Source organism: Phycodurus eques, chromosome 5, assembly GCF_024500275.1.
Source record: "Phycodurus eques isolate BA_2022a chromosome 5, UOR_Pequ_1.1, whole genome shotgun sequence".
Classification (NCBI taxonomy): domain Eukaryota; kingdom Metazoa; phylum Chordata; class Actinopteri; order Syngnathiformes; family Syngnathidae; genus Phycodurus; species Phycodurus eques.
The window spans coordinates 998,728-1,014,428 of record NC_084529.1 but is presented as its reverse complement, the minus strand read 5'-3'; the positions used below and the strand labels follow the sequence as shown (position 1 = coordinate 1,014,428).

Genomic DNA, 15,701 nt, shown 5'->3' with positions numbered 1-15,701 from the left:
TCTTTACATCTCTCACCAAGGCTCTTCTGCCCCGATTGCTCAGTTTGGCCGCACAGCCAGCTCTCGGAAGGGTTATGGTCGTCCCAAGCATCTTCCATTTAAGGATTATGGAGGCCACTGTGCTCTTAGGAACCTTAAGTGCAGTGGACTTTTTTTTTTAACCTTGGCCAGATCTTTGCCTTGCCACAATTGTCTCTGAGCTCTTCAGGCAGTTCCTTTGACCTCATGATTCACATTTGCTCTGACACGCAATGTGAGCTTATATAGACAGGTTTGTGGCTTTCCTAATCAAGTTCAATCAGTATAATCAAACACAGCTGGACTCCAATGACGGTGTAGAACCATCTCAAGGATGATCAGAAGAAATGGACAGCACCAGAGTTAAAAATGAGTGTCACAGCAAAGGGTCTGAATACTGGCTGTGTGATATTTCAGTTTTTCTTTTTTAATAAATCTGCAAAAATTTCAAATTCCGTTTTTTCTGTCAATATGGGGTGCTGTGTATACATTAATGAGAGGGGGGGGGGTGAACTTAAATGATTTGAATGATGAAGAGTGAAAAATTTAAGGGGGTCTGAATATTTTCCGTACCCACTGTATATTTCCCATTTAAGTCTATCTTCTGCATCCTCCTCTCGAACACCAAGTTCCCTCGTCTTCCCTCACCAAATCCATCAACCTTCCTGAGGTCTTCCTCGAGCTCTCTTGCCTGGCAGCTCAATCATTATCATGCTACTGTCAATATACTCACTCACTCTCTCTCCTCTGGATGTGTCCAAACCATCGAAGTCCATCCAAGTCTCTCTAACCTTGTCTCCAAAACATCTAACCTTGGCTGTCCCTCCAATGAGCTAAGTTTCACTCCTATCCAACGTGGTAACTTCTAGAGAGAGCCTCATCTTCATTTCCACCTCCAGTTCTGCTTCCTGTTGTCTCTTCAGTGCCACTGTCTCTAATCCGTACATCATGGCCGGCCTCACCACTGTCTTATAAACCTCCTCTTTATCCTAGTCGAGACTCTTCTATCAGATAACAGACCAGACACTTTTCCTCCACCTGTTCAGGTGTCCTCCAACCTGCCTGGATCTGTTTTTTCACCACCTTACCACACTCACCATTGCGTTGAAACTATTGACCCTAAGTATTTCATGTCCTCCACCCTCACTATCTCTTCTCCCTGTAGCCTCACTCTTCCCACTCCACCTGTCCCATTCACGCCCATATATTCTGTCTAACTTTGGCTAACCTTCATTCCTCTCCTTTCCAGCGCTGGTCTCCGCTTTTCTAAATGTTCCTCTACCTGCTCCCTGCTTTCACTACAGATCACAATGTCATCTGTGAAAATCATGGTCCATAGGGATTCCAGCCTAACCTCATCTGTCACTTTATCCATCAACACTGCAAAAAGGAAGGGGCTCAGAGCTGAACCCTGATACAGTCCACTCTCCACCTTAAACTCCTTGTTACATCTACAGTGCACGTCACTACTGCTCTGCTGCCTTCATACATGCCCCGTACTATTCTAACATAGAGTACTTCTCTGCCACTCCAGACCTCCTCATGCAGTACCAGTTCCTCTCTGGGTACCCTGTCGTACGCTTTCTCTAAAGCTACAAAAACAATGAAACTCCTTCTGACCTTCTCTGTACTACTCCATCAACACCCCCAAGAGAAATAATCCATCTGTGGTACTCTTTCTTGGCATGAAACAATACTGCTGCTCAAAAATACTCACTTCTTTCCTGGGTCTAGCTTCCACTATTGTTTTCAACTGAATTGTAATTTTAAATAAATAAATACAATTACCCACCATTAACATGCCTGTTCTTGTATGGATGCATGTTTAAAATAGGTTAAATCTTCATTTTAGCTGACTTTATATTTTCCCATGAGTCAATAACACACGTAGCCTGCTAATAGCTAACGTACACTATACTGCCAAAAGTATTCACACACCTGCCTTGACTCACATATGAATTTAAGTGATATCCAATTCTTAATCCATAGGGTTTAATATGACATCAGTCCCCCTTTTATATCTACAACATCCTAAACTCATGTGGGAAGGCTTTCAACAAGGTTTAGGAGTGAGTCCATGGGAATTTTCTGACAATTTGTCTGAGAGCATATTTGTGAAGTTACACACCGACAGAAGAGAAGGCCTGGCTCTGAGTCTCCACTCTTATTCATCCAAAATTGTTCTATAGGGTTGAGGTCAGGATTGTGCAGGTCAGTCAAGTTCATCCACATCAAACTTCCTCATCCGTGTCTTCATGAACGGTGAGAACAGTTCAGACATTTCTTTTTTCAAATGAGGAAACATCCTCATAAGTTCAAGTTTGCTGTGAATGTGTGAAAGCGGCTTTTGAGACAAAGGCTACATTGTGTTCAAACCCTGAGAACACCAACATTACCACTTCTCATTAACAGCTGTTCAGCATTACAATTTAACAGCACAAACGCTGCCAACGCTAAACAGTCCTAAACAACAGCTTTTACTGCCATAATAACTCATGAATAATTTGGAGGTGATATTTCATGTGTCCCTATCTGTCCATCTAAATCCTTTGTGTATGTCAATGAGCCATGGACCTGTAACAGGAAGTGCAAGAAAATGGGTATCGTGAAAACTTTAAAAGGCTGACAATTTGTTCTGGAATGCTGGTCAACCTCCAGTTTGTTCAGATTTTGAAAGATTTTCAAATGGTCAGTGCCACCATAAAACCTTAATAACTGTAACAACTATTTCTTTAAATGCAATTTTAAAACTATTTAAAAATATATACATTTTAAACAGTTAATCATCAAGTATAAAAATATGTTGACCACTGTTTTAAAACACAAAAACAATAAAACATGCATGTGTGTTGTGTGACTATATGTGTTTTCTTTCAAATTGGGGCCATATTTTGAGTTGTACATCAGCCGCGTTTGACTTCAGAGGTTACGCTGGCAGCATGACTGTGTGCTTATGAGACTTTACACCGATTTTAGCGACATTATCGATATATAGTTCGAGTGATTTACATCATTAGGATACACAAGCACATTTATGTCCACTTGGTACACACGCACGCATACAAATGATACAAGAATTCTTGGAAGTCAGCAGACAAGAGTTACATCAGTAGGAGGCCAAGTACCTGGATGAACAAATTACAGACAAAAACCCTCCAGAGACAAGTCTTAATCTTCTATTTTTCTCCCAAGCGCAGGCTTTGGACCTCTCAGTTCTGCTAACCTCTGTAACCTCAGCTCACACAGTTAAGCAGAATCCACTTGACAACAACAATCTTCCCTTGTATTTGATGACATACAGAAATATTGTAATATGGTGCTTTGCGATTTGAATGATGAAATCGGTAAAACCACATGAGGACAGACAGCTGGATGTGATGCCTTAATGACGTGAATTGGACAGACAAATGGAATAAACAGCGGGGAGCTCTCCTAGTACAATATGATGCCTTATGGAGTACAGCAGAGCAAATCGCAACTGACAAAATTGTTCATTAAGTATATCGTAATCACCTCCCAAAATCATAAGCTAAAAGAGTGAATTTATTTCGCAATTGTTGCATTATACTACATTTTTACCATCATAATGTACCCGATAAATGGCAAGTACAATGTATAACTGGAATGCACGGTTAGTATTAAAAATGGAACATTCATTTGGGAAAAAGGACAAGGTCCGACATGAACGGTGGCCCTACGGCCCTGGGGCAGTATGGCACCGTGTCGGGCTATCACACCTTACAGACGCTGGCTTACAAATTTCATAAGTAAATACAAGGCAATTAACACAAAAGCAATAATTCCTTAAGGCTAAAATAATATTAACAGAAAGATGTGATATGAAAAAATAATACTAATTGAAACTGGTTGTATTATATCATATCATAAATATACAAGGCCAGTACCCTGAAAGGGCCACCACAGCTTTGCTCATGGTGGACCCACAGGGCCAACGCTTTAAAGCACTAAATGTCAGACCCTCCAAGGTGGGGTAAAGTCAAGGTCTGCATAGCATATTCCAAAGGACATGGGTTTTAGAGAATGAGCAATAACATTTTGCTTTCCTTTACGCCTTTGACATTATTAATATTGGCACCTAAAAGTGACGAAAGTGTGATGTCTGGCAGAAAGTCTTACAACCAAATAAACTATTTTGACTTAACATTCCACTATACTGCCTGTGTCAGCCATTCACGAGTCATCATTTCAACACAGCTCATAAAGAGGACCAAAAGGCTCTGAAAGAATTCTGGACAATTGACTGATGCTTCTGACTTCTGTTATTAAGGTTGTCTCACCACTTTGTGGACGTGATACAAAGTGCAGTTCATGTCAAAATCCCAATAAATCAACATACAGTACAGTATTATGGCCTAGTGTGAAATGATTCCATTACATGGTAGCTCTGAGTTACACAAAAGGTATATCAAAACAACAGACTGACTGTCGCAATTACTTACCAAAAAAGGCGAAACATGTTTTTGTTTAAGGTTTATTCCTGAGATTGAACACGTGAGATTCTGTTGGTTGTCATTTGTGTGTGAGAAGCACAGTTCTGGACCTGCTCTTAACATGAAGTCACATAAATAAAACAGAACTGAAAACTAAACTACAACGTTAATGTGAATTTTGTCCCAATTCGTTGTGATGAAAACTTGCTACGGTGAAGTTTTACCCCAGTGTTAAATAAAGCTTTTTGTTTTTTGTCATCAGCGCTTACGTTGGTTTGAAGACCAAAATAAACGCTAAAAGCCATCAGTGCAGCGTTTACCTTGTTAGCTGTCTCAATGTAGGGATAAACGTATTTTATTGTTTCACTCACCCAATTGACAGAGTTGACTTCACTGAAGCTCCGCGAGGTGTAGGCCGAGCCTCGGAGGGCGTCAGACGCTACACATGGTGAAAGCCTCCTTTTGCACAATCTAATCTTATTCCAAGTGTTGCACTGAGGCGACTGAAAATATTAGCAACCAAGTAGTAAAAAGTGAACATTTGATTTCCATTCATCCATGCACTGTCTTCCGCTTATCCGTTGTTTGGACACGGGGGGCAACAGCTTAAAAAGGGAAGCCCAGACGTCCCGCTCCCCAGCCATTCCGTGCCCCTGTTCAGGGGGAATCCCGAGGTGTTCCCAGACAAACCCGGAGACATTGTCACTCCAGCGTGTCCTGGATCATCCCCGGGCTTCCTCCCATTGAGACATGCCCGGAACACCTTTACATGGAGGTGTCCGGGGGGCCTCCTAAGAGGATGCCCACGCCACCGCATCTGGCTCCTCTCGATGCGGAGGAGCAGCGGTTCGACTGTGAGCCTCACCCAGATGACTAATCTTCTCACCCTCTCTCTATGGGAGAGCCCAGACACCCTGCGGAGGAAACTCATTTTGGCCGCTTGCGTCCGCAATCTTGTTCTTTCGGTCATGACCCACAGCTCATGACCGTAGGTGAGGGTAGGAACGCAGAACAACCGGTAAATAGAGAGCTTCGCCTTTCACATCATCTCCTTCTTGAGCACAACAGACCGATACAGAGTCTACATCAAAAAAGTCAATCTCCCACTCCATTCTTCCCTCACTCATGAACAGCACCCCCAAGATACATTAACTCCTCAACTTGACGCCGGATCTCCTCCTTGACCCGGAGAGAAAACTCCACACTTTCCCGAATGAGGACCATGACCTCAGATCTGGAGGTGTTGATTTTCATCCCAGCCGCTTCACAATCTTCTTCCAACCGCGAGAGCGAGAGTTGAAGATCGCAGCCTGACAGAACAGAGCCTCGTCATCTGCAAAAAGCAGAGATGCAATGCTGAGGTCATAAAACCGGACCTTCTCAACGCCTTGGATGAGCCGAGTAATTCTGTCCATAAAGGTAATGAACAGAATCAATAACAATGGGCCGCCTTGGTGGAGTTTAACCCTCACTAGAAACAAATCCGTTTTGCAGACCAAACTCTGACCCAAGTCGTACAGAGACCAAACAGCCCTTATTAAGGGATCCGGTACCCCACACTCCACAGGACCTCCTGGGGGACACTGTCGATCATCCATCCTCTTTTGCTAGCTGTGTTGGATCCGAGCCACCTATGTAGTTGTTGAAGTGGTGAATAAATCCTTTAGCGGGTTGAAAAAGAGCCAGCCAGCTACAAGCATTGCCCGACTTACTGTCACAATGTCCAGTTTGTCGAGAAAAGTCCACCTTGAAAGTGAATTTTTAACCGTAATTTCCATCATGTTTGTCATCATGCTCAGCCGCCGGCTTCCATCCACTCTAAACTAATCAGAGGACGGCTTAAAAACTCCACTGTGACACAGTAAAACTGTTCCGGCATAAAAGGGATACAGATCCTCCATTCTGCTTGATCTAACAGCTGAACAGGACAAAAAAATAATAAGAATACATTTTTTTAAAAAAACAGGCGGCACGGTGGACAACTGGTTAGAGCGTCAGCCTCACAGTTCTTGAGGACCGGGGTTAAATCCCCGGTCCCGCCTGTGTGGAGTTTGCATGTTCTCCCCGTGCCTGCGTGGGTTTTCTCCGGGCACTCCGGTTTCCTCCCACATCCCCAAAACATGCATTAATTGGAGACTCTAAATTGCCCGTAGGTGTGAATGTGAGTGCGAATGGTTGTTTGTTTGTATGTGCCCTGCGATTGGCTGGCAACCAGTTCAGCGTGTACCCCGCCTCCTGCCCGATGATAACTGTGTTAGGCTCCAGCACGCCCGCGACCCGCGTGAGGAGAAGCGGCTCAGTAACTGGATGGATGGATGGATGGATGGATGGATGGATGGATGGATGGATGGGGGAAAAAAAACACAGGAACTGACCTTGCCGTTCCAATAATTTTGAAGGGGACTGTACATGTACATGTGTGTACATATTTATCCATATAATATTTTATTTACGTGTCCAAATATAGTGCTTAGCTTCAGAATAATTCCTTGAAAAAAAATAACAAAATACAGATAATACTTCATGTTTTGATCACATGGGTAGAAGCAAAATCATGCATTGTAAAAAAAAAAAAAAAAAAAAAAAAGCATTAAACATGTGTTGATATTCTACTATCTTAACATTTACCAGTTAAAAAGGAAAATGAGGTTGGGCGAAAAGTTATACTGCTACACTATAACTTATTAAGGAGCAAAAGTTCTCCAAGTGAAAACAAAACCTAAACCGGATCTCTGCAGGTAGTGAGCAGTAAGACTTACTCCATCGGGATGCGGAACTGGACAGTGTCAGGAGGCTGCTCTTTTCCAGGCCTCACCAGCGTCAAGAACCAGTTGGGTCTGAAGAGTCTCAGCTGTGGGTTACCCAGCTGGTAGAAAGGATATCTGCAGCGAGAACAATGTCAAGTCTATTAAAGGAGACATATAATGGAAAAATTACTTTTTAATTGCTGTGATTCGCTGATGACCAGTCCAGAGTGTACCCTGCCTCTGGCCATACGTTAGATAAGGATAGGCTCCATCTCACCTGTCCCCATAATGAGGATAAGTGGTATATAAAATAGAAGGATGCATGAACTTTTGAATCGCTTGCAAACAATTTCCGCACAGCAAAAGCCAAAATTGATTTGTGGCGACCAAAATTGAATTGCGGTGGCCCGGCAGAAATAAATATATATGTGGAAACTGTGGATGAGATACAGTTGAGTAATCCTTTTTTTTTTGTCAAAAATGGATCGCTGTAATGCTTTGATGCAGAAGGAACTGTTCAGCCACGAATGTAAGTGCGTGCAGATTCATTATTGAACTGCTTTGTCAGCACACCGTTTTATTTTCTGCGTCACTCACAACTAAGTCCTTCAACAAAGAGTTTGGGAATGGGAAGATCGTGTAACCACAGTCCTTTGCTTTTTGTGGCAGTAAAGGCTTTGTGTCTGGTCGGGGGGGTCGGCGTGCGCACAAACTTTTATGTGGACAGCTGGCGCTGGTGAAGTATCCTACCATTTTAATCAATGACAGTGTAATGAATTTGGATTGTGTGTGTGTGTGTGTGTGTTAAATGAGCAATTGCCCATGATTTTGTGGTGGTGGTGTGTTGACATTAGTACTATGATAGCAAAAAAGCTACAATACTAACTTGCATGATGCAATGTTTGGTAACTAAAGTAAGATGCCGTTTTCTTTTTTTTTTTTTAAGATGCTTCACACGATCAGGATTTTTGGGACCGATCACAAGATGGAGGAATGTGTCTATTTAAATGACCTGTTCATGTACTGTACATACTTGTGTACTTAATTGCTCAAAAAAAATTGGATTTACAATAAATAATGTATCTTTGTTCCTCTATTTATGCCAGTGAGGCATAGTGACAGACAGAACAAATGAATGGTCTTCTATTAGATGGCAGCAAGTAAATACAGTAATTAATGTATCCACTTTTTGTGACATTTTTGTTTGTTGGTGTGCCGTGAGATTTTTCAATTGTAAAATATGTTCCTCGGCTTCATAGAGGTTGGAAATCACTGCTCTGGTCAGATCGTGTATTCTAATCAGTCAGGTCAAGCCAACATTACATGACAGAAATAATGGGTGCTAATTCACTGTAATTTTTATCGATATCGGCCGATAATTAGCATTTTAGGATGATCGGCTTTAATGTCATAATTCGCCAATCCGGTCAATTACGTCATTGATCGGCTCCGGAAAAGACACTTACTCCTCGTCGCCATCGTGCACAGTATATTTATTTTTAGCCTCGTCGCGCGTCTTTTGACGTAATATTGGAAATATCCGATGGTCAATAAAGTTATTTAAAAGGAAAAAAAACATGTCGGCAAGCTACTGCTAGCACGAACGTAAACATGTCGCCGTTCTGTCGAATCATGCTCTAAAGTTTCGGTGTGGGTGAAGTCATTTAATTAAAAAGAAAGTAATTGAATTACAATAAATTAGCACCCATTATTTCTGTCATGTAATGTTGGTTTGACCTGACTGATTGGAATACACGATCTGAATAGAATAGAATAAGTAGATTTTTTTTTAAATCAATTAGGTACACAAGTATATGCAGTAAATGAACAGGTCATTTAAATAGAACCCTAGCCGCCCACCCCACCAGTCCTACTCCGTTCGGGTGCTGTTTGTTTTTAGCATACCGGGCTAACACGGGTGACAGCCATGTTTGCATGTTTATTGCTGTTAAAAGTTCGGTCTACAGCACGCAAAGCCAACACCAAAAAAAAACAAAAACAAAAAACGGGAATCTCGGAAATAAATCTGCGAGCTCAAAGCATTATCAACTGCTTTAGATGGGAGACTTAAGATGAACTAAAAAGTGGGTCGGATGACTATTTATTCGCGCTTGTTATTCCACTTGAAGTGCGATAGAGCACGATCACTTACAGCAGTCTCGTCACTGGCATCCTCGTTACGGTTCGTTGACTTGACAAGCAAAATGATTTCCAAGGTTGTTTCAGCAGGACATGTGCGCGTACTTCCGGGAACAAAATCACCGCGCATGCGCACCAATACTTGTCGCCGATGCCGCGTTACTTTTGCTTGATGAGCATGCATGATGATGATAAGCTTGATATTTGCTCGTGTAAAATGTGGAATTATGATATACGCTGATATGTAGCCTAATTTAGGCGCTGACATTTTTGAACAACGGACCGTGTATTTTACAAATTTGGATATGTTTTCAAGAAAAGCACAGCTTTGTACAGCATTTATATATATATATATATATATATATATATATATATATATATAAATATATGGGGCATTTTAATATAATTTTATTTAGAACGGTAAATACACTTTTTTAGATTTTCTTTTTCCTATTTTCAAAAGGTTATTGATGATAGAACATTTTAGGCCTGAACTGTAAAGACACAGTTACGGCGGTGTAACAATCACAAAGTATATGTAAACTAATTTCATGGCATACAATTGTCATCTAAAACAAAAAATCAATAACCCCCCCCCCCCCCCCCCCCCCCCATCTATTTTATTGTAATAATGACTCTTGTAATTTGTTGTGCCAGTGTGTGACATCTTATTGCATTTTGACATTTATTTACTTGTTAACTCATTTTTCAATGGTTTGCTATTTGCATGATCATATCATCCAAACCAGGTATATTGGATCTTCAATGTGGAGCTTCAATTTGGAATTGCTACTGTGTTTTTGTTGTTGTTGTTGTTGTTGTTAAGAACGATTCACATTGTTGGAACGTTCCAACCGGTATCATCGCTTTATCACTCAATACATGTACTCTTAAAGAGGTGGCAGCAGAGGGAGACATTGTGCTACTCACAAATGGAACGGCGCCTTAAAATAACCCCCAGTGACAGCCTAATTGTTTCTGTTTGTTCAGTTGCAAAATTCAAAATGCAAGGCTGATACGACGAGTATGAGTAGAATTATGCCGAAACTACTGGGCCAGTTTGTATACATTTGATGGGCAAATAGGAATCTGTCATCTTTGGGTGGGACCAAAGAACAAATCCGAGACAAAGTTCATTTCTGTCCTTACCAAGGCAATGCATACAGTCACATCCATCCCTTTTTGTTTTCTTTTTTTTTTTTGTTCCCCTTTGTCCTCATCAGGTTGCGGGTGATTTGGCGCGTACCCCTGCTGACTTTGGGCAAGAGGCGAGAGGCACAACCTGGACTGGTCTCCAGCCAGTTGCAGCAATATTGAACATTTTCAGAACGAATTCTCTGCACTCTCCCCAAAAAAAGAGAATGGATGTGTACAGTGTAGATGTATTGGGAGAGTCTTGTCTTTTTTTTGTTTTCGAAGTTCTGTCCAATTGAACCAAAGCAGCAGGGATATTTGCCTCCTCGAAGGAGAAATGTCATTGGTCATTTTGCAACATTCTCTCCCGTGCATTCACTCTCGCCAAATTCGTTCCTACCTCTGTCCACGTCCTGATGTTATTTGTTTTCCATCTCCCTGGCCTCCCTGGTAGTTTCCTGCAACTTCTCCTTGGACGGTCATCTGTGAGACGCCATGCGGGAGTCGCTTCGCATGTCCGTTCATGCAGGGCTTCCTCTTTTCTGACTGTGCAAGCAGACTTTCTCTATCTTTGTTATTCCTACCCCGCGAAGACTCCAAACATTGGCCTTCTTGCTTTCTTGGCCTTCCAACTGTTCTGCAGCATTCTGCACCATACCCCCATCTCAAAGGCCTCTAGCTTCCTCAAGACACTTGGTTTCAAAGTCCAGCTTTCCCCTCCATGAAAGTCAAAATACTCCACACTCAAGATTTGAGCAGTTTATTTTCAGTCCAATCTCTTTTACCTTACGCACACCGATTAGCTGATGTTAGGCGGCCTCTCGTGAAACGTTAATCCGGCACGAATCCCCGGTGCACAGTCTGCATCGATTCCGACCACGGAGCCGAGGTATTTGAAATGGTCTACTTGGTTGATTCTATCTCTGCCAAGGAAGCCTTGTCCTTTGCCCGCATGCGCCATTCCGCAACTTTTGCCAGCGTTCGTGTGTTGAAAAGAATTCCTCCATAGCTTCCGCTCGTTTCGGCAATTGAAGGTGCAATCGATGTGCTGTCATCGGCTCAGCAGATATTCCATGTCGCTCTTCCGCAGGCCGTGCAGGCGGGCCCTTCTGCAAAGGTCTCCTTCACCCGTCTCACGATGGCCTCGCCTCGCCGCAGGCATCGAAGAGCACGCGCGATAGACCGCGGCCACGCCGGATTCTTTTTTTCCAGCCGGAACTACCGACGCGGTCTTCTGCTACTCGCAAATCCTCAGGCTTCCAAGTAGAGTTAGTCGCTCCAATAGCCACGCGAGGTCGTTAGGAGCACCAAAATCTGTGAGGGCTCCATTGCGTATTTTATATTCTTGTAACTTCTTGGCTTTGGCGTTATTGTCAGTTGGTAATCCTCCGAGGATGGTGAGGATTTTGGTAAACATGTAATAATATTGTCGATGAAATGAATAATATCCAAACCATCATTCTGCCAAGCCTTTTTTACCGCTTGTCCTGTCCAGGGTCTCAAACGAGCTGCCATTTATCCGAGATGGCACGGGCGGCGAGAGGCAGCGCACACACTCGTCTGTTCGGAGGTTGGTCGCACGGCACAGATAGAACAAACAACCAGTCCAACTTACTCACACGCGAAGCTATGGGCAAATCTTTTCATTCCTTCATTGACATGTTCAGACACACACCATATATTTCAAGCATTTATTTCAACCAATACCCGAAAAGAACTCGTGTATTTTGACCGCTACTTCTCTCGAGTCACTGGCACTGCCACCAATAATAACAATGAGTTATCATAATGCACCGAGCGAGTTCACTGACTCGATTCCGTGGAATTAACAATGTGAAGTATCACGGAGATACTCTAGAATTAAAGCTCTGTGTTGTTGTTGTTGTTGTTGTTGTTGTTGAGTTGAGCACACCACAAAGCAAAGCAGTGAAACGAACTGCTTGTCACGTGACTGTTATACTGTAAAAGCCTGTGGGGGAATACTGCTCTTCTTACCTTGGAATGAGCTCCTTTTTCAATGTTCTTTGCTGAGACTTCAGCATTGCGGGTGTCGTAATGTGTTGAATGGCCCGATAAAGGCCAGGGTATGTGACGCCCTAAAACACACGCGCGTCGGGTTTCTCCCACCGCAAACACGTCGTTCTGCTTGGACTCGTTGCAGTTAAACAGGCACACGCAGCGATGCTCGCCGGGGAAATGTCAAATTGAAAACGTCCGTGCGCATGTGGGAACGCTGGAATGAAGGTTCGGGTCTGGGGCAGTGGAAAGCGGCTGTTTATGTCAGTGGACAAAGGGGGAGAAAGTGAGCGGCGGAGAGACGGAAACAGTCCCGTCGACAAGAGCGGGCGCTTGGAAACTTCCCATCTTAAAGGGAGCCGGGGACAAAGTGTTGGTATTGAATATCCTGAAGAGGAAATCAAGGGAAGTTGCCAATGAAAGCTCCAGACATGTCGATGGGAAGGCTTGTGGGGAATAGTGAGCCCGAGTGCTTGAGTGATTCCCCTCCAAGTGCTAAAACTTGGATTTGATTTGGATTGAGTTCTTTTTCTTTTTTTTTTTGCTCGTATGTGATGAGACACGTCAGATTTTCTTGGTCATATCCGACATGGGGCATTTTTTTATTGTCGGCGGGCAGTCCGAGATCATATTTCGAGTTTAGCTGATGTTTTGCAACGAAACAGGCCCGCTTCGCATCCGACAGCTGGACTGCATCTGTGTTGCGCATATCTCGAATTAAGTTTTGCCTAGTCGAAAAGAGCATTCGACGTTCTTCCTATCCCAAATTGTCCTTTCAGACATCTGCAATGTCATTTCGCATCGGACAAATGAGGTCACTTTTGACACTCGTGTGTAATGGGCTTCTCACGACAGAGATCTACAATTCAATTGCAAAGATCCTCTATTTGAATTACAGATATCTGTCACTGAAGTGTGGATGTACAGTAATATAATCATTTGAATTGGTCATAATTCCAGTTCAAGTTATCTTTATTTCACCTCCATCCGAGATATCTTCAATCACGTTGGAACTGTGCAAAATGACATTGTAGACAATTCATTTGCAGATATCCATAATTCACAATCAGATATTTTGAACTGAGGCGGCACGGTGAATGACTGGTTAGCGCATCTGCCTCGCAGTTCTGAGGCCCCGGGTTCAAATCCGGCCTCGCCTGTGCGGAGGCCGCATGTTCTCCCCGTGCCTGCGCGGGCTCCGGTTTCCTCCCACATCCCGAAAACATGCGTGCTCGCTTAATTGAAGACTCTAAATTGCCCGTAGGTGTGACAGTATATATATATATATATATATATATATAGAGAGAGAGAGAGAGAGAGAGAGAGAGAGAGAGAGAGAGAGAGAGACCAGTAGATACTGTGCATTTCACCAACAATAAAACCTACGGTGTATTGGCCTATGGTAGGCATTATATAGCAGGGGAACGATGTATTGAAGTTTCTAGCAAAAGTGCACTCCAAACATAAAGCTATCACTTCAAAACAATCTCACCGGTTGCTTCACGAGTCGGAGCCCTCAACGCCATGAGGCACATTCGGCCGCCGTTGCGCTTTCTGGAGCGTGTCGTTCTCCACGGGAGCAGGCGACGGGCCGACCGCCCGACCCCGGCGCCTGCTGTTCCTCGGCAGGCTTCCCATCCGAGTACCTACCGGGACCGACCCCGCTCGGCTTCCCGGATCGGACGAGATCTGGCAGCACGTGGGGATTGGGCCGGCGGTAGGGGACGTGGGGAACCTTTTTGGATTTGGACAGTGCTGTGTGAATGTACCTTCAAAAGGTCCGATACAGGATCAAAACATATTTTTATTCGGAGAAAATCCTCTATTTATTCAATATATGCATACGAGCACATTAGATCATCTTAAACAAAGTTGTTAACAAAATAAGTGGTGGAAGATACTGGAGGCCTAGTTCAGGACTGATTCCTCCTTTTTCCTGCCCCGTGTTCACACACTCGAAGGGAGTGGATGCATGCCACTCAACAGTCCTCAGCCTATTTATAGCTGCAAGGGATGGAGGGGGGGATAGTGTAAATTCAGACACCCCCCCCACCCCTGGATGTTCCGTTGAAGTCATAAGCTTGACCTCTAACCCAGGAGCCTGACTGCTGCAATGCCCATGTTGAACACGACCAGGCGAGCACGCGTGACTGCGTTATGTGATGGATCGGGAGCTGAGGGGGTCTGACATTCATCAACAGGGACACGAGCGACTGCTCTTCGAGGGATGTCAGCCAGCACCTCTTAGGACATGAAAGAAAAAGTCCTGGTGTTCTTTTTATTATTAACACTGACATGAAAGAAAATTACAATTGGATGTAAAAGTGCAATATAATGCTCTCGGAATGGCAAGTTCAAATATATTTCTGCAAACGTCTTCCTTTCATACCAAAGCTCAACTATTTTAGGACTAAATGACCCAACATATATCTGACATTCAATATGCAACGTGCAACGTTAATCTGCACTCGCCTTCATTGTATGCTGGACGTCTTCGGTGTCGTAGATAGATAGATTTGAAAGATCATTTGAATCAAGTTACTAATAATATGTACAGGTGGTCCAAAGGCCAAATGAATGTACTGTGCAAAGTCTCTCAATCTCATGTATGTTTGGTAGGAGTTTGCTGACGTTTTTTATTTCCTATTTTGTGTGTGTGTGTGTGTGTTTCCCTCCTTTAGCGCGAAAACGTTTCCGGTGGTGAAACACAGCGCCGCAGTTGGAATGAGAAAAGCTCGTTGTTGTGACGACCTGTGCATGTGGTGCTATTGAAGCCAAGGTGCGACTGAATAGCTTTCGGGCGGGCGTAGGGCACCCCTACCTCTGGACCTAGAATCGCCCCTGAAACAAGAAAATACTCTGGAATGTGGATAAGGGATGCAACGTGTCCATTGCCGCATGACGCCTGTGAGCGTGCACCCGAAGTGTCCAAAGTTTTTGTCTCTTTACGCACGGATAGTGCGCGGCCACGCCCGGGGGTGGTCTCTCCCTTTTCCAGTCGACCTTGGCCGCTTCGCCCACACCGCAGCTCGACGACCGGTTCCCTCGCTCCACCTTGCATGAGAAGAGAGAGCGCGGCGTTACGTCAGCCGTCGTGGGCGCGAGCGAGCGAGCGAGCGCGCGTCTTCGCTGCTATTCGTGGGCACCGCTGCCAAACTCAGCTTGGGGCAGCTCCACACGTCACTGCGGCCAATGC

General features: G+C 43.8%; 1 protein-coding gene across 1 annotated transcript in view; it reads right to left on the bottom strand.

Moving 5' to 3' along the window:
* Positions 1–9,470, bottom strand: part of mrpl23 (mitochondrial ribosomal protein L23) — a 63,836-nt gene extending 54,366 nt beyond the window's left edge. The window contains exons 1-2 of the mRNA XM_061677478.1: positions 9,369–9,470; positions 7,229–7,351 (exon numbers count right to left, since the gene is read on the bottom strand). Coding sequence (XP_061533462.1) covers positions 7,229–7,351; positions 9,369–9,388 — 143 coding nt within the window. The 5' untranslated portion in view covers positions 9,389–9,470. The remainder of the gene's footprint in view (positions 1–7,228; positions 7,352–9,368) is intronic.
* Between the last annotated feature and the right edge of the window lie 6,231 nt (positions 9,471–15,701).